Raw genomic sequence first — 20,258 nt, 5'->3', positions numbered from 1 at the left:
AGCCGCCGCTCTGAGCCGCCTTCTGCCGGCCCCCGGTTGCTGACCGGGCAGCGGGGCTGCTCGGTGGTGACTTACCTCAGCCCGAGATCCCCGGTTGAGCTGGCTCCAGGTGGCCGCACTCCTGAAAGCCTGCGTGGGCCAACGTGCCTTATCAAGTGACTTTTGAGAGGTTTCCTCGCCTCGCCTGGGAGGCTGTAGGGTGTGGCGAGCAGAAGCGGGGTTAGGGGCCGTTATACTAAAGGCTGGATACGTAAATGTTTTGCCCTGGGAAGTAACATACAAAACCACACAAATTATGCCCCAAGGCCTACCAGTTTCTTTCACCTAGCAGGCTAAGGAACTTACTGTGACCCAGGATGCACGTATTTTGCTATTTGCAGGTGGATGCATACTCCACAAATGTGTCTGGCCTCGTATTTAAAAGCTCTCTCCTTTTAATTTCTGGCATTGACAGTATCATGTGACACATGTCCACTGTTCGATGATACAATCACGTGAAAGTGTTTCCTCTTAGTTGTTTCAAGCCTGTTATCTTAAAGCTTTACTGAATCCTTGCAACTGCTGCTGTTTTGGAAATACTGAATAAAAATGGTTCTCTGCTCACCTTTGTATTCTTTCACAGATTTTGTATTTTGTTATCTTCAGTCATTTTTCAAGCTGAAGGATCCAAGCCAGTGCTTTTGTACATGGAAGGTGTTCTATACTGCCACACATGAGCATCATTTCTAGTCCTGACGTGAACATTTCCAGCCTCCTTTCTTCTCTACTTAAAAGCACCTGACATCACTTCTTATTTTAAATGTTGCCAACTATTTGGTATTTTCAGAAAACTATCCACCTTAACTCTTATAGGCCTATCCTGAATCCTATTTCTGTAGCTAATAATTATGACTGCAGTTAATGTCTTTCTCAGTATTTTTAATATTTCTATAAAATGTTGTGTGTATTAACTAGAAAAATCTGCATATACCTTACTCTTGGGGCATCCTGGCAATGCTTAAGTATCCACTCTTACAATGAAGTATTCCTATGACCTTTCACACATTCATTTTGTCCTCACCGAACAGCAGAAAGCTAGTTATGAAAAAAAATCTGTAGAATAATTTTAAAACTTCATGCCTGACATTCAGGGATGTCCCAGAGAATTGTTTTCACGCAATTTTCCTAATACTGGTTCTTGGTGAAATCTTCCCTTTACACATAAAACAATGGTGAGGGTGAGGTGGGAGTGTTAGGAGATTTTAACACGAATTCTATTTACAAAATCATTTGTAGCATGAATGATTTTGGGGGAACCAGAAGGGATTTTGCAAAAATGCTTTTGAAAGAGAAATTTAAGTGAGAAGCTGCACAGATCCTTACAGTGTCTCTTTTTCTATTAATTCACTGCATTTTGATCATCATGAATGAAAGAACCTGTAATTTATTGCTATTTTTGCTATGTACAGCAGAGGACACTCTGGCATTAAGTAGAACTGGCCAATGAAGTAAAATTAAGACAAAGCTAACATGGATGCAAGCATTAGAAAAAGGAAATATAAATAGTAATCTAGTAACTAACATCCAAGCACCATTTTCTGGAGGCATATATTCTGATGTTAGCAGGAGAAACTTGTGGGCAGCTATAGAAAAAAGAAACATTTCACATACAAGACGATTAAAAAGTATGTAGCAACAAACAGTGAAATTTAGATGTTAAAGCAAAAGAGATAAGAAAAAAGCGCAGGAAATTGGTAGAGAATTTTAGCAATGATTGTAGGAATGTTTATTACTGCTTCCTCTGCACCTTTCATCCCAGAATTTTGCACTTTCAGTTTATCAGAACTTTTTGCAAACAAGAATAATTCTCTGGGGTATTTGTTCTGTAAATAAATCCATTTAAATACCAAGAGAGTGATTTATCTTCTGTGTATAATATAGAGCAAAATTGAGATTTTACTTTCCCCGTAAATCTTCATAGCAATTTAAGTTTGTAATCATAAATGTAATCTAGTTTTAAAAGCTATGCTTATTTACCGCGAGACTTACTCAAAGTGAAGTGACTCTCAGGCAGAAAGTATGCACAGTACAGGGTTCGTCTATGGAGCTTTGAAAACTTCAGCTTTCATTCAGAAACAATTAATTCACCTGCCTTTAAAGAATGCACCCACGCCTACAGGGGCAGAGTTGCCAACAGATGGCAAGTTTTCTTCCACCCATTCCTGTGTTGAAACTGTAATAACATCTTTCCTCTGATTTCCTAAGAACAAAATTCTGCATTGCTTCCCTTCTGCCTGACCTCCATGGGCTAGCGGTACGCCACTGTGTTCTCCTGCTCCTGGAGAAAAGAGCCCCGTGCAAGTGTAAGACAATAACTGAATAAATTACTAGGCTGATGTTTTTGTACAATGTGGGACTGGGAAGCTTTAGCTTGCTCAAAGATGTAATTTACCAAGTCACCAAGAGGCTGTACAGCATCCTTACAATTTCATGTGCTGGTCGCAGATATTTTGTTTCTCTTTTCTCCTCATCCAAGGACATCCACATAAAACCTTTCACAGGAGGGGAATTTAACCCTAGTAGCAATTGGAATTTTTAAGTTCTGTTTACCTTGAAGGAATCCTAGGAAGTGTTTAAACACCAGAAGGGTTGATATGTGTCTAAAGTAGCAATGCTTATGGTGCATTGTGGGAAAGATAAAGAAAAAACCACAAAACACATCAGTCTACCTCTATGCTTCCCCCCCTCAAAAAAAAAAAAAAAAAAATAAAAAAAAATCTGAGTGTTTCGATTATCCAGTCTTAATTCAAAGAGAAGGCTTGCTTCTGCTGAGGTGCTGGGGCACGCAACATCTTGACTCTACTATAGGACTCTCTCAAAAGCAACTATTTCAAGCCACAAACCTGTATGTGTTCTCTTTCTCCTCCTGAACCACTGCAACTGATCATCAGAACATTACACACTGTTTCTTGGACTGCCCAATCTAGCTGGGCTTAGCTCCTGGTACTCTTGGAGTCATAATCAAAATGAAACTGCCACAAGACAGGAGCATGACTTTTTATCTCTAAGCATTTTAATGTGAGATAACAAAGATAATACAGGTTTAGATATTTTCACTGAAACTGTCAAGAAAAAGCAAAATATAAAATGAGATCACCATTAAGATAGGTAAGGCAGATTGTCTATACTGAGTCTGTATCTCTCATCTTTCAGATGGGGCCAAAGGAATGGCAAAGGTGGCAGTTTGTGTTGTTTAACACAGTGCCCAGAGAGGCAAAATGAGCAAAGTCCCAGTGAAACTGTACTCCAGTGATCATGTAGTTCAGTGTGAATTGGCTATTACTCTACAGAGCAGCACTCTACCTGACAAATCCAAGAGGTATAGACTATGTTAAAAATAAACACCACCTGACCACTTTGCTATTCACTGAACCTGTGTATGTCATTGCATGGTTTACTGATATGAGCATATCTTAGTCTCAGAGTCAATTTTAACTTTCATTGTTTCCTCCAGGTCATTCCATTATGGTACTCTCCACAAACAGCTGTCACCTTTAGAAGTTGTTTTCTCTTGAAGCTCAGAGATGTAACTGGATGATTTATTTATCCTTAGTAATATTCTGTGCTTCACTGGAGTTGTTTAGGAAGCCTTACTTTACACCACTACATAGAGCAGTAAAACAATCTATATATATATACACTGGTTTACTAAACATTGCTCATCAGCCATACGGGATTTGAGCTGAACCCAGGTCTTGCATCAGAACAGACCAGATCTTTCTCTGTATCTGGCTGGCCTTTTGTCATTTTAATCTTTGTTTTGTAGTTCTTTGTCAAATAATCCCACCCAGGAGATGCAATAATATTTAAGGAAAAATGAAGTTTCTCTAATCTTGTTTCTTGTCTGAGAATTTGTTATCATACCAATTGCTACTTGGATTTCAAAAATACAATACCAGCATATCAATTCTTTTTTATTAAGTGTCCACTCCATTCAGTGTAACAGCCTCTGAAGTTTCATACTTAAACAAATTTTTCCGTCACAATATGCTTGTGTATCTCGTGACCCAATTCTGTATAAATGATCCTACTTCCTTATCCCAATACAGACATGAAAAATGGAGAAACACAAAAAGAAGACCCTGAAATATAGCTGTAAAATGATTCCTGACTAAGAGATGGTAATTCATCTGAGTGGTTTCTTCAGAACCATTAAACCCAATATGTTACCTGTATGACAACAGGGCATATCCCTGGCAGAAAATATAACTAAGTAACCAGATAAATAAGCAAATAAATATGAATTGAGTTGAATCACTGTGAAGTCCTTCAGGCAGAGAACAAAAAAATACTTAAATAGGAGGAAGAAGTTAACTGAAGTAACTTACAGGAGCTGCCTACTGGAGCCAAAAACCTCAGAATGAATAATCGTTCTTTCACATGAGTTCCTGCCCCTGAGCACTTCACCTTTTAATGTAATTCATTAAAGGCAGAAATCATTTGCTACTTAGGATATTAGCAAAAATCACTCACAAAAAATCACAGATATCTATATATATGGTCCATCAAGGCATTCCCATATTTTATGGAGAAAGATAGATTTTACAATCTAGAAAAAAAAAATCTCTAGCATTTCTGTGATTTCTTTGGCCCTCTGTGGAGGTGTAAAGATGTTTGTAGAAAACCTTCCTTTTTTCCTAAGTCAGGCATTCAGCCAGACAGTTATGTACATCCGGCTTCTTCATCATTATAAGTGAAGTCATACTGTGTAAACATACACTGTGATTAATATATGGATGCAATCAAGTCCCAGTTTTCCTTAGTAGAAAGAGTGCTGTAACTTCAAGAAAGCACTCCAGGGTATGTATTAACTCAGGTGTGCAGAAAGGCAAGAAACATTAGACTGAGTAATTTTAAACATCTGAGCAATATATTAATGGATCATTAATATGTGCCCTAGAGTATGTATGGCTCTTAGTCACAACACAAAAGTAATAAAGCCCAATAAATAATGTTATATTTGCAAGGAAAAGGAAAATTCTGCAATGTATTGATATACTGTGTGAAGAACCTCTTGAAATTTCTGAAAATGCAAATGTAAATTTGACTTTAAATCAAAGGAAATGGTCTGATTCACCTTTGTGATCCAGTAGAAGACATGATGTCCCAGAAACGATTCAGCTGTAGGAAGCAAACACCAATATTTTTTTACTGTGTACTCAGCTTATGGTTTTTGAGATGCTGGCTGCCAGCACATTGTGCTCTACTACCACAAGCATAGCCAGAGGGTTGAGGGAGGCACTTACTCACCTTTACTCAGCACTCATTAAACCACATCTGGAATAGTGCATTCAGTTTTGGTCTCCCCTAGTAGAGGAAAAATATTTATAAGCTTGAGTAAGTCGAGCAAAAGGCCACCAAGATGGTCCGATGATTGAAGCACAGAACTCAGAAGGAGAGACAGAGGAAGCTGGGCTGGTTCCACCTGGAGAAGTGAAGACTTTGGGGCAACCTAATGGCAGCTTTCCAATACCTACAAGGAGGTTACTAAGAAAATAGAGTAATTCATGGACATGCATGATGAGGGGCTGACAAACAGTGGTGATAAAGTGAAATGGAAGGTTCCAACTGGATATAAAGAAAAAGTTTTTTCACCACAAAAACAGTCAGACAATGAAACAGGTTGCCCAGAAAGGTTTTGCAGTCTCCATCCTTGAAGATTTTCAAGACTTGGCTGGATAAAGCTGTGACAACCCTGGTCTGACCTCATATGTGACCCTGCTTTGAGCAGGAGGATGGTAGAGTAGTGCTCTGGACTATGTCTATATACTATACTATTCACATTTGCAGAGCAACACACTTGTACAACTTGATTTTTACTTGTACAAGTTCAAGTACAAATCCACATGGTAGGGCTGAGCTTGCTTGGCTTGTATCAGTTGGATCCACATAGCACAATACATTGTCCAGCTACAGAACTTTACTATCATGTAGAACACCCTCAGATTAATTTGCATGTCAGTGTGATCCTCCAGTACAGAGTATGTTTTGTCTTCTGGAGTGCACTTACCCCCAAACTCTTACTGATCAATGAACAGGCAGAGTGGGATGGAAGAATCTGCTATTAGAATTGTTAATACACAGCCATCAGCCATATTGTCTACACGATAGCCATCACTTACATTGTCAAAAATATCAATTACTTTGGTAGTCACAGTTTTCCCAAATGTATGGGAGGTCCATAAATAAAATCCATGCTTTTTTTTTTTAAAGCATATAGCTTTTCTCTCTTCCTTACAAGCACACCTGAGAATTACCAGAGTGCTAGGTGGCTGTTTCCAAGGGAAGTTTATTTGTTCACCCCAAAACTGTATTTTTGAGGAAAGAGCAATAAATGAGGAGAGTGGATGTAGAAGGGAAGATTGTGCAGGCAGTAAGGATTCTTAGTTTGTGCTTGCAACATCTTCAGGAACATGACTCAAGTACAGTAGTTTTGCCAGTAGCTGTTAGTGACATGGTCCTCTGGTGTATTTGTTTTCTGTGCCATTGTTTTGTCATATCCAACTCAAAACGTAATCAGAGTTGGTGATGGATAAGCAGTTATGTGCAGGAAGCAGCTGTGAATGCAATAGAAAGTCTGTATTTCTTCAGACATCTGTGGTTTATAAAGTGGTGACCAGACACGCTGTCATTGTCTGGTAGTGGTCCAGGCCACCGTATGTTTTATTGCTAGGTGACTCTCCTATCCTGTCACATCTGCCCACAGCTGCTGCCCACAGCTGCTGCCCAGTTAAACTTCCTCATTTCTATGGAAGTGGGATTCTTATTTCTCTTGGGAAATGGTGAGGAGGGGACAGGAAAGTTTGGAAGCAAGGTAAGGATGCTGTAGCTGAAAGTGCTGTAGCAATACTGGGAGACTGTGGCTGCCCACCGGCATTGTTGTCTGATATTTCCCCTCTTCTGTTTGTCATAACCTGTACTCTGCGTCACATACATGTTGACTTTCTGTCCCCAACAGAATTTCCAAGATTTGCTCTTGTCCCTAAAAGGAGAATCTGACCTTTTCCTGGGCCGTCCTCCAGGGCTCAGAGTGGTCATTTGCTTTGCTTTTGTTTTAACTTGGGCTAGTGTGAGGGAAGGGAGGCTCATGGACTTCCCAGTACACTAGTGTCTTCAGAGTACTGTAAGCAGATCAGCTCAAGTCAGACCTGGCTCAATTGCATCTCTGTTCCTGTGGGAGTAGGACTTGCACATGAGTAAGCTGCTTCCACTTCAAATCCAAGACCTGAGGATCCAGATGGTAGCACCCCAAAGATTGTACAGAGTGTAGACAAGCAGGGAGTCAGTCCTTATTGAGAAATTTATGATTTAGTCTGACAGCACAGGCGCAGACATGGAAGTGCCTCTGATAGGTTACAGCATCAGTGCCTTCTACTGAGAGGCCACAGCTGCAAGCTCTGTGGGCTTTATTGGAGCAGGGTTATACTGCATACATTTGTATTATCAGGGTCTATTAGTTTGGGGTTATGCTGTCCAGAACCTTCAAGTTACCAAACCTGTAGCATCGTAAATGCAATTTGATGCATTTTTCTGTTACAGTGCTAATGTAGCTCCTGCTATTTTTCTTGGAAACTAGGTGTCACTAGTGGTTTAGAAATAGCAGATACAGTTTCATTCCTATCCCCTTTTCCCTGCAACTCATTTATAGCCTCTCAGCCTCTTCCTGTGTACCTCCAAAAGAGCACGGAGCTGCCTTCTCTATAACTGAAGACTAAGATAAGATCCTTCTGTAGCCTTCTTTTCATCAAGCCACGGGTCCCTTGTCACTGTTTGTATGTCACCTTAACCATCCTGGTGTCCCTTTGTGAGACCTTCCCAGTTTTTTGGTTTTCTCTCTGTACTGAGGAATCCTAAGCCAGACACAGTTGTCCAGGCATGGTCTCACAAGTGCCAGGCAGAGGGCAAGAATCCCTTCCCGTAACCTGGCCATGGTGTGGTAATACTGCCCAGTACGGGATGATCCTCCATCATCACATGGGCTCACTATTCATGCCAGTTCTGCTTTCTGCCACTAGGACCTGCAATTCCTTTCCTGCAGAGCTTCTCCTCAGCTGGTTGAGCCCCAACCACAGGACATTGCAGCACCTGCACTATAGAGTCCCAGGACTCTGTACTTTTCTCTCTAGAGCTTCATGACATTTCTGGCATTCTGTTGAGGCCCATCCAAATGGCTTCCCTGCCCTCCAGTGCACTGACTGCCTTCCCTCACCTCCCCATCTGCCCACCAATGTGCTGTCAGCTGCAGACTTGCTGAGGATACATGCTGTCTCCTAGCCTAGGTCATTAGTAGGCATTAACAAGTATTGATCCTGGTACTGGCCTCAAGTCCTTCAACATGGGACACGCCTGCTGACTGCCCATCAGTTGAACTTTGTACCATTGATCACAAACCATGGAGCCTGGTGATGCAGCCATTGCTCACCACCTAGTAGTCTGCTTCTGTAGACTATGTCTCACTGAGTTCCCAGAAGGATATTGTAGGATACTGTGTGGTAGGCCTTCATGTGCCTGGATGTGGTTTCCAGGAGGATTTGCTTCATAAATGTCCTGAAGCATGAGGTTAGTCTGACTAGCAGGTAGACCCCTGGTTTCACCCTTGAAGGGATCTTAAGCTCTATCCTCTCATGGTAATCACAGCCAAGATTGTCATTGAATATCATATCTTCAATCAGTATTTCCTTATCAATGAGGATATCTAGGGAATCCATCAGAGGCACCTCCAGTGCTTGACCCACCCAGCATCTGTATTAAAGAATTGTATCTAAATTCCAGAAATTTCCTGGATTCTTTCACCCTTCTGTGTTGCCCTTCCAGTGGATACTGTACAATAACATGTGTTGCTGAAAAGATGTCATACCATACATTCTTATTTTCAAGGTAGATTATCAAAGATCACTTAAAAGTCAGAATGTGGAAGAAATCCAAGACCTGCATAGTCCTTTTAAGTACGGAACTTTCATGTGATCATTATGTACTAGAATTCCTTCACCAAGTTTCAGTGTGGGTAGAAATCTGGGTTTTTTAACACTCCTCAAAGAAAATGCACAGATTCAATAAAGTGTACATAACAGTGCTATGGACTGGAGTATTCTTTTGTATGATCAAGAGATGCGTACACACTAATGTTTCATACCATTAAGATACATACAATCTGTTTTTTCTTTGCAAAAGAAACTCCACTGCTATGAAGTGCCTGAAGTAAACTTCTATACCTCACAACAATTTCTGCTATCACCTGGCTGGAGTTATACTGCTGTCACTGTGGTCCAGGCAGAAAATGGCAGAAACAATGTCCCCTGCCAGGGGAACCTGCTATCAGTGATGTAAATTTAAGCAGTTCCTCACATTTTCAGCTTGCACAGAGTGATGGTACTGGTCATCAGCAGTTCAGAATTAATTTCCAGATAGTCCTCCTATCTTTGTTCAGGGCTGAGATAAAAAAGAATTAAAAAAAATTAAAGCATATTTAAATAATGTAGAAGCAATTCCTCATTGTATAGTTCTTGGTTACTGCCTGGTATTTTGAATCAGACCTAATTAGCTGTGATCAAAATAATTTTTGTTTCATGAATAAGTGAATGAAATAATCCATCTGTCTGACCTAGGAATCACTCAAAGCATTTTAAGAAAGAAGGATGATCAGCTGTATGTTTGAATACAGTCCTCATGGCACACGTAGGTAAGATTTTCTGCAGATAAATACATATTATAGTAAGGTGAAACAAAACTTTCGAGTCATATTGTTTTCAAAACACAAAAACTGATCACATAAAGCAGGTAATTTCTCCGTATTAAGACAGATCTCAGTTTGCTTGTACTCAACAGACTGTCTTTTCAGCATCCCTTTCCACCCCAGATATTCCAAAAACATCCAGAAAGTCATCTGGTCATTATGAATATGAAATGGTGTCAGAAGAACTTGGCAGGACAGGGAAGTATTTATTGCTAGAACTACCTGTATTGTTTCTTTTATAAGGAAGGAGCTCCAGCAGCCTTGAGCTGTGTCAGTGCCACTTGTCTTGTGAGGTACCAGGACTATGCCAACAGACTTCATATGATATCATCAAGATGTTTAGCTCACCCCAAGCAGTCAATGCTTGCTTCCAGTTAGTATAAGATTTGTACTGAAAACTACCTGAAATTCCACCACCCTGCACACCCCCAGTGGCTGAAAGCCCATTTTTTTTTAAATCTGAAGCTTGTTATGTGCATTGAGGATAACTGCACACCACAGACAACTGTCCTGAGTTGACATCTTATATACCTACATGGTATGCACCTCATTTTACTACATAATACCTCTCAAGATGCAATACCTGGCTGCCAGGTGTCGTTATTCTGATGTGTCTTTTCTATCTACCATCATGGTATTTACTCCTTACCATTCACCTGTCAGCTGTACACTGGCATAGCTTCAAGACTTAAAAGGGCCTGCTAAAAGTTCCTAGGGGTCATCTGCCATTCAGCATGAAAAATACCAGAAAGTCGATGCTGCCCTCTCTACTAACAAACTTTGACCTTTTAAAGTGGAAAATTTACCAGCCTAAGACCAATTTGCTGCTTGGAGCGGGAATCGGTCAGGCACTGAAACAAGACTTGCAGGACTATTTTCACCCTAACACATAGGAATTCAATTAACAGTCAAAAAAGACTGGGAATTTTATAGATCTCTGATGATCAGCTGCATAGCCAAATGCTTTCAGTCTTTGAGGGTTGGTAAACCACTGAAAACAGTATTTGGCATCAAGAGGCCATCAGGCTTGTGGCAGAATGGGGAAGGTCTGCATTGTAAGTGAAATTTTAATGCATTCTCAGCATGACAAGGAGAGACTGAGGTCTCCAGTTCTTTTTCTTCCTTTAACTCATAAGCTCATGATCTGAGTTTCTTGTTTATAGCGAAGGTGACTCTCATCTTTTTTATGCCAGTACCTATACCATCAGTGGCCTCAGCAGAACACCACCAGTGTATAGCAGTCCCACAGCAGTGTTTGGAGTTCGCCTCCAGTTTGTACAGCCCATGCCTTTCACTGATATCAGTGTGCAATCAGTCACTGGCAAGCATGCATCTTAAAGGCATAGTCTTGCCCACCAGATTTATGATAATATGGAATTCAACCAGCGTTGCTGGGGTTTTCCTTACAGTCGGGGTTATTATTCTGATCAGGATGTGGACATTGCAGCGCAATGAGTTGCACATTGAGGTACACTGGGTCCTGGTTTTGCTCTTGCTGATGGCAGTCCTTGCCAAGGGAGTAGGAACAGGGTTTTCAAATGAGCCCTTATTAATTGGAGCGATTGTCTTTTCTGTTTTGCAATTACATTGTGCATAATCTAAGAAATATTTTCCAGAGGTTCAAATTACATATTTTACATTCATCATGGGTGTTGATTACAGTCTACTCTCAGTTTAAAATATAGCTTTAATATTACAGCTTATATGTTGTCACAGTACATTGCTAGCAATATATTTATTCCAGTCAGTTGTAAAAAGATCCACTTAGCTTCATATTCTCTGTTTGGACTGTCAAATTTATCCAATAGAGTACTAAAAAAAAGAAGGAATATCAGTCAACATGCCACTAATTTTATTGGTAAATAAATGTAAAGCATCAACTTTGAAATGAAAAGTTACATAAAGGTAGTGCCAGTGAAAGAATTTCTGAAAAAAAATGGACCGTAAAGCAAATGAAAAATTTGCACAGAAGTCAGAGCTGGTATCATCCTAAAAACAAAAAGAAAGACAGCAAAATACAAGCCAGGCAAAACAAGATTATATTTTGCAATTGTTTTCCTAGCTGATAAGAATAAAATCTGCTTTCCTGTTACTCTTTCAACAGTCTCCAGAATAAATCTTCCCATTTCTACTCTTATTTGTTTAATGAATGCTTTTTACTCTCTGTGTGTGGTAAATGAGAGATTCTGATGATACATCTCAGATAAATGCTTTGTGTGCCACCAGGTGCTACCCAGGTAGAACCTCTGATTGCAGCTCCAAGTTATCATTTGGTAAGTTAGATGTGGCCACTGGATTTTATTTTCATTAAGGAGTGCTGGAAGGAAAGTTGATGCCTATAGCATGACTGGTTGGTCTTTCACTCTGTTCTGCAAATACTTGTTTATAGATTGTAAATTTTGCCTTTTTATCAATTCTTTACCTTTTTTTCATTAATAAGAAAATGGATCTTTTCTGGGTTGTAAGTGCTTTTCTATACTGCTAGAGGAAAACAGCAGAGAAGAAAAAGCAGTCTGCTTTATTCTCTCATAAATGCATACAAGAAACCAATGAGCCTGAGTTTAAATCAATCCCAACCTCTAATTACCTTCACCAGTGAATTCCAGACCCTATCGCAGCCCCTTCCACAGCTTAGGCAGATCTTGTAGTATGCCTGGAAAGTCAATCCCGAATGCCTGTTCAGTCCAAGAGGAAAGCAGGTGCCAAAACAAAGCATCCACCTCAAAAAAACAGAAAAGTGAGCAGCTCCCATCTAACTGTAGTGAGAGACCCCACCTCTGCTGCCTGCAGCTACCTGCACTTACAGATTCACCGGGGTTACAGCCTTCCCATTAGCAACATCCTCTGAGAAGAGCATTTGATCACACCTTCTGGTAGAGCTTGTTTCTTCCATCCCCTTCCAGCTCTAGCCAACCCCACTGGCAGAGTGACTGGGTGTTACTGCTGTGATCAGACCTCAGAGACTCTCTCAACCTTTGTGTCTTGGACAGAGCAATGCAAAATTATGTTTTAAGAAAGGGAAAAGCTATTCTAGGGAAAAGCTTTCATGGTGAAACAATAGAATAGAGACCCTGAAAGCAATCTTGGACAAAATATCCCTGAAGAAAATCAAGGCTGTTCAAGCAGACCTGAAGACAGCAGATTAAAAAGCAAGTTTCTTCTTTATTCTTTAACCAGGGCTGTAACAGCTGAAGATAATAATGAGTAACCTTGAAAACTTAAGTTACTGACTTTTTATTCTGCATCTACATTGTTTTCAGAATATTTTAGAGTTTTCTGTGTTAAACTTCTTCACTGGAATTGCACCTTGTGATGGTGGGAGCTCCAAGAGTAAATGGTAGAAATGGCTCCAAATTTGAGGGCTGTGTGATAGGGCTATAATTTTACTCTTCCAAAAGGAACCACCCAAATACCTTAACATTACAGTGAGATAGCCATGCTGGCAAAGGTCATGACAGGAAAACAACAAAGATAATTTTCTGCCATGGACATTGTCAACAGACTTGGTGGAATTTGAAAGGACAACAAAAAATGAAAGATTTTTTTCTGTTTCTGGTTTTGGGGAAGGGTGAATGTAAATGTAAAACTGATGGGTTTTTTATTTTTCTCCCAACCCTGGGTCAGCCAACCAGACCTTTACCTAGCACTGCAACAGGGCCGTTGTGGTTTGGTGTCAGAGGAGTAGGTCTACTGGCTGGGGATCAGGGGAGCACCTCAGGTTCTGCCCTGCCACTTCTAGCCTTACCCTTCACATTTGCCTCTGGAGAAAACTTTGCCCTTGTCAGATACAAATTTTATCTGGCAGGAAGATGGTCTCCATAGACAGGGCATATATGAAGTTCACTGTTCTTTCAGGACCCTTCTCCTCCACCACTTCTCCAGCCATTTTGCTCTAAGTTCGTTCTCTTTCTTTCTTTCTTTCTTTCTTTCTTTCTTTCTTTCTTTCTTTCTTTCTTTCTTTCTTTCTTTCTTTCTTTCTTTCTTTCTTTCTTTCTTTCTTTCTTTCTTTCTTTCTTTCTTTCTTTCTTTCTTTCTCTCTCTTTCTCTCTCTCTCTCTCTTTCTCTCTCTCTCTCTCTTTCTCTCTCTCTCTTTTTCTCTCTTTCTTTCCCCAGGACAAGCTTCACCACTTAGTTCACTCTGGTCTGGATAAAAGGTTTACCAGGAATTTTAATGTAAAGTGATTTTTAGAAGAGCCATGTGCCGTGTGCCAAGAGAACAATTTAGGAATCATTGTTAGACTGCCACTGAGTTTGATGCTGTGAACATGGAGTACATTTGCTTTTGCATGTCTGTAGAACATCATTAATCATAGTCTTTCTGGCTCCCGCAGCCCTGTTCTTGTTGTGTTCCTCCTCTGCTTTTTCTGAGCAGTCTGTTTACTAATGACTAGCTACAGTGCGAGAGGTTTAAAGGCCAAGAGGCTGAGATCAGGACCCCAGCAGGCCAGAGACTTTTATCATCTTCTCTGGGGATTCTTTTTTTGACTGTGTCTGTCTCTTCTTCTTTGTCAATAACTGAGTGATGATTTAGGCATCTCTCTTCTGACTACAGTTAGGAATGGCCCTCTAGGACTTTCCCCTGACATTGGTACCAATATATTTTTTTTCCACTGTTATTTTCTTCAGTTTTCTATAAAAAAACTACCCACCCCTGTTTCCTTGCCTTGTGGTAGCTCTTATCCAGTTACAAATATTTGGAAAAGACTCAAATTGACAAAAAAAAAAAATCAAAAAACCCAAACAAAAACTAAGTAAACAGGAAATAAAATGGTAAAAATCAGGGGGAAGGAAGAATAAGAAATATTCTGCACTTTACATTCAGTAGTAAAAATGAAAGAAAGAAGAAAGAAAAAACCCACAACCCTCAAAATGTAATTTTAAGAAATATCTTCTATTAGATATTAAAAATGGTGATCTATAAAAATGTATATTACCAAAATATCTTTATCAAATGTGAAGCAATTTTATGAACAGCTATAATCTAGTCACAAATAGAAATTATATTTTGTTATTAAAATAGAGTGTGCAAATACTATTTCAGTAACAAAATATTCCCTGTCTGAAGTTACACTGATGTGTTTGATGGATTTTCTTCCTTCAATTTTTCTAATTCCTTTCTAAATCCAATTTTACTTTGATGACCACAGTTATCCTATAGCAATGGATTCCAGAGTTTAATTTTGCTCTGTTAAAACTTCCTTCCTTTTGTGTGTTTTTAAGTTGCTGATAACTTCAGTTAATTCCCCCTATTTTTTGTATTGCAAGGAACCATAAATAATCACTTCCTACTCATTTTCTCTCCTTCCAGTGCTGCTCACAGGCTCTTGTTATCACCACTCTGTCATCACTTTTCCAGACTGGCAAATCCTGGTCTATATGCATCTGGTACAGAAGTTTTTGTCATAAAAACTAAAATGATACTAAACCTCTGTAACCTAAATAACTCATGTTGCACAGAGCACCTGGAAGACTAATTCTAACTCGTTTACACTTGAGACCCTAAGTTGTTTAATATGTCACTCTCTTTAACAACTGCAGTTATTTAGTCCATCAGAATATGACCTCTGCTGTTTAAAAAATTGCTAATGCCAACATTATCCAAGGCCTGTAGTTCATTCCCAAACAATAACATCATTTTAGATGCTCACCCTTCTTCCTGTTTTGCTAGCGCTAGTACTCAAGGTTGGTGTGATGTACACTAAAAGATACACCTGTCAGCTTGCAACCTGAAGGCGTAGAGTGTACACTACTATCATTCCAGACCAATCAATTTGAGAGACGCATCCTATCCTAAATCCTAAAACTTTATATATCAGAGTGGATAAAAGTGTGACACAAAGAGTTTTTAGAGGATTACTATTGCTAAGGAAACTATCTTATTCTTGGTAAACAAATTCTGTGTTTGTTGGTAAGCAAATTTCTCAGCTGAAAATATATAATTTGGTAACTATGTGTTGAGTAATTGTTCTGTAAATATCCCTAGCTAGACTTTAGAGAAACAGCAAGGAAAAATGTCACAGTTTTAAATGAAAAAAAGCCAAAACAATTTTAACCTACTTTAAAAATTGTCACTGCTTTAAATTACATACTGTGTTTTGACTGGGAGAGTTAATACTTTTCCTCTCTCATTCAGAAGACATTCCTCTTTGTGATGCTGTAGCCAAAGTATTCTATCATTTGCTTATGTGCAATTTCCATTAATTTCAGTGAGACTACATCGAAGTGAAAAAGAGCTACCTTTTAAGGAGGAAATTTTCTATTATATTCTCTACTTTTAGTGAGCACATCCCATCTTTGTCAAAGGCAGATGTATGCACAGGGTAGATGCAGACCGTATTCTGCTGAACCATACTACTCCCATATGAATTTTGTTTTACCTGTATAGAAGATTGAGTGCCAGCTCATGCTAAGGTTACTTTTGTGAATTGTACTATTTATTTCATGCCTAGCTGTAGAAGGAAAGCTGGATTTACCCCACAAATAAAAACATATTTCTCCACTTCCTAGTTTTATTTCAATGTAAGAAAATGAAAGAAAAAAAAAATCCATGCGTGAGAAATAGCAGATAGTTTTTAGCTATATTTTGCAGCCAGTGTTTCTTTGATGTTAGAAGAAGAAAGAAGAAGAAGAAGAAAAGGACGAGCAGGAGGAGGAGGAGAGTTTCTTTTCATTCCACATATCACCTACCTGGTTCACCCAGCACACACCTAAGGAGAGAGCAGATGTAAGTCAGGTCTCATTTAGCAGTGCTTTCAGGTAGGAGCCCCCATATGGTAACTGTCTATGCTTCCTTGTTTTTTCCAGTGGAAACCAGAATTGCCTAATCAGTTAGAGCTAGGCAGATACCATGCAGGCCTCTTTTTATCTGAACGGTGCTTTTGGGTAGAGATCGGGCAGCAACACAGCTCCACACTAACACTGGCCGAGTCAAGGTCCTGTTACGTGCTGCTTACAACAGCTGCGGTTCTGCACGGTGTTAATACTGGTTGTTAGCTATTACATTGAGCTAGATAAATAGGATGAATCATTGTGTTCCCGAAAAATGCTCTGGCACAACATACATTGTCACAAAATGGTGTTAAATGGACACTCAGACAGTTTGAAGCTGTCTGCCAGGTTCACTGACTCTGACTGATTTCAAAACATCACATCGATTAGCATTTACAAAGTAATTTGCAGAAGACATTACTCTACATAAACAAGAATATGTCAAAAGTACTGAAACGTGTAATGCTTTTTATATAGTATACCATTTAAAAATAAACATGCTTTCCACTTATCTGCCTTCCAATATCTCCAAAGTATTATAATTATTCTTGGATGGTTTAGTGCGGGAATTTGGCCTATAAACCAGGATAGGACATTTTAAACAACTTTTCTGTTTAAAAGAATCACATTATTTTCATGCCTTGGCATGATTTCTCACATAGTGACTGAGCCAGGTATTTCCAGTATAAAGGTCCAACTGATGAGCTGACAGAATATTATCATGTCTTATTGGAGTCACACATGGCTTGCTGTTAGAGTTCTATATCAATAGGAATCCAAATCCTACAAGTGTTAGAAATACGTTTATTATTTACAAGACAGAAAGAAGGTTACAGACAAAGTTATTTGCACCAGAAGCCAGACCCAGTTTGTTTTGAATTTTAGAGTGGATTTTTTTTGCATTTCTCCATGGATTTTTTGTGTTCTACATTGTAATAAAAATTGTTTTGCTGTGAATTCCTAAGAGGAATAATGATAAATAACTGCTAATGTATTGTTATAATCCAGTTATATGAGTCTTCATTTTGTCCTTATTGGATACTACTGCCTGATGACCCTTCTGAAATGGCAGAACTCCAAAATCCTTTTGGCAGTGAAAATGTAGGATTAGAGGCATTCCTGCCATCACATATACATGTAGCTTTCTGAAATTTAGCTTGATTTAATCTTGGTGTTCATTCATCTAGAATAACCTGGGTGTAACAGATGTATTCTACACACATATTCTTTGGACTTTAATGGCAAAGTTAATAAGACCGTTCCTTCTTCATCCATTTCTCTGATTGTGGACCAATTCACAGTCATGCACATTTATGTTTTTGCGTAACTTTAATACAATGAAGTTCACTGTTTCCAAGTGCATCTTGAAGTGAAATTCTTTCTCCATTGGAGCACATAATAAAACTTCCACTAATTTCTGTAAGGTTCATGGACTTCACCTGTGTTTATTTTATTAGGCTTGAACTGTGTAATTCAGATCTGGTTCTGGATTTCAAACATGACAAAATTTGAGGAAATCTAAATCCCAGGTTTGACAATTGCCCATCTTGCATGGATCTGTACTCATTAAAAAAGGACATTTTGGGACTGAACACACTCAATATTATTTTTTCATTAATATCTAGTTGGGCAGGTTTTTTTCTTGGATAGGGACTATTCAGTTTACTGCTGCATCTCTATGATTTAAAGTAAGAGTATTTTAACACGTCATCCAAACTCTTAAGTCCTGCTGGCAAGCTACATAAAAGATACCATACCAGTTCCCTGACAGTTGCCCCAGCATCCTATTAACTCATCTGCACATAATAAGATATAAATCATAGTATGATTCATACAAGTTCTCTAAACATGACTACAGTGGTTGACGTGAGTTTTGTCCAGAATTGAACATTTAGTCCTGACCTGGTTCAAATCATGGAAAAATAATTTTGCAAAATGATTGCCATTCTGAAGTTTCTTTGATTTTGCAGCCTTAAGAGTGGAGACTTTAGTTTTTCCACCCACATGTTTGTGACCTTTCAGAAAAGAATATTCAAATAGTTATTTTTTCCTGTTTCTACTTTTTCCATTGAGTGTAAAAAATGAACAAAGTTCAAGGTTTATTTTAGGTTGGGTTATTTTTCCAACTACTTTTCTTCTTTGCTATTCTACAACTATTCAAACTTGCTCCAATTCTGAAACAGTTATCAGATCTGCACTCACATATTTTTCCAGAGTTATGGAAGTGCTAAAAATTTCCCATGTATATAAAAGTAAAGGAACAAAGGGAAGACGATAGGCAGCACTTTCTTCTATGAGGAGGTAAAAAAGAGGGGGAAAAGAGGAAAAATAATTTGTTTGGCATTTGAATTAAGTTTATTTCTGTGAAAATTTAAAAGAAGGGAAGTAAATTTTTCATTAAAAATAACTTTATAATGAAAAGTGTCATAGCTTTCCTTTTGAGACTGATGGTTAAGACTCTTACTGGAGAGATTTACCAGAACCCAAACAAACTTTTATATCAGCTAACTATCTTAGCTAATTTGCATAAAACAAAATAAATTGTAATAGTTTAATTTGGGGATATTTTCCACTAAAACAAGGCAAAAATTGACACCTACTGAAAGGTGAAGCATCCATAAATGATTGCCCTGTTAGGAAACAGAAGACATGTGGCCACGCTGACCTCCCAGGACTCCTTGTTGTTATGGAGAGAGGTGGAGCTAGGAAGGGGAATCTCACTTACCTCCTCGAGACACATTGTTCCTTGATTGCCACAATGGGGACTTGAGAGCACAGAGGGTCTGTTTCACTGTATAGTGATTGTACTGGGAATCACGAAAGCTAGCATCATTTTTGGCTACAAATTGACCTCTCTTTATCTTGGATTCGCTCATCATAAAACAAGTTCAATAGCACTTACCTGTCGTTACACCAGTTATTGTGCTAAAACAAATCTGGAAAGTTCAAAATTACATTCTTATTACTTTGCCAACAGAAGTGCATGTCATTAATAATAACAATTTTCAAAGTATTATTGTTCAAATAGTTTATGCGTTCTTATTGGATTGCATTAGAAGGATTAGGCAATGCAATATTTACGTTAGTCATTCCTCACACCTCTCTGTAGAACCCCTTTCCAGGTGCACCTTGCTGTAACTTTTTCCAGATCCACCTGGATATGGGAGGAAGTTCAGCTTCTCCACTCCTGCTTCAGAACATCATCGTGGAGATGCATTGTTTATCATTTAGACAGTGGTAGAGATGAAAGATTTATGATAGTCACTCAGCAGCAATGAAGTTAGTACACAGCAATGTGTGGGTTGTCGTACCAGCTGAGTAAACCTATTAACCACCTAGGATAACTGTGTAATACTCCAGTCACTGAATTCCTTAATGATATATTTATAATAGAAGCTGTCCCAGATGTCTGTGTCTTTAAAATTATGCTCTAATATCAGATTTAAGGGGTTTTGTGGTTTTATGCAAGGGTAAAGAAAGCAACTGGTGAATGTAGTGGTTTAAAGTCTTAATTTAGCAAGATACGCAAGCATGTGCCCAACATAAGTATAAATAGCTGTCAGAATCAATGGGACTTAAGGATCATTGCAGAATTGCTTTTACTCTGGAACAGCATGGATGCATCTTGCAACAATGTCATCAGAATTCAGAAAGGAGAAGGGATTGAACAAATAATATAAAAGGATAAGCCTGCTGTAACAATACCCATTACTTAGGA

General features: G+C 38.9%; 1 protein-coding gene across 1 annotated transcript in view; it reads right to left on the bottom strand.

Annotated features, from left to right (window-relative positions):
- The window catches only part of RPRD1A (regulation of nuclear pre-mRNA domain containing 1A), a 63,704-nt gene extending 44,288 nt beyond the window's left edge, over positions 1-19,416 (bottom strand). The window contains exon 1 of the mRNA XM_026841395.1: positions 19,266-19,416. Coding sequence (XP_026697196.1) covers positions 19,266-19,416 — 151 coding nt within the window. The remainder of the gene's footprint in view (positions 1-19,265) is intronic.
- Between the last annotated feature and the right edge of the window lie 842 nt (positions 19,417-20,258).

The sequence above is a fragment of the Athene cunicularia genome (assembly GCF_003259725.1).
Source record: "Athene cunicularia isolate RWA chromosome 2 unlocalized genomic scaffold, athCun1 chr2_part1, whole genome shotgun sequence".
Taxonomy (NCBI): Eukaryota; Metazoa; Chordata; class Aves; order Strigiformes; family Strigidae; genus Athene; species Athene cunicularia.
Note: the sequence above shows the minus strand (reverse complement) of the source record. Positions and strands in the feature narration are given on the sequence as shown.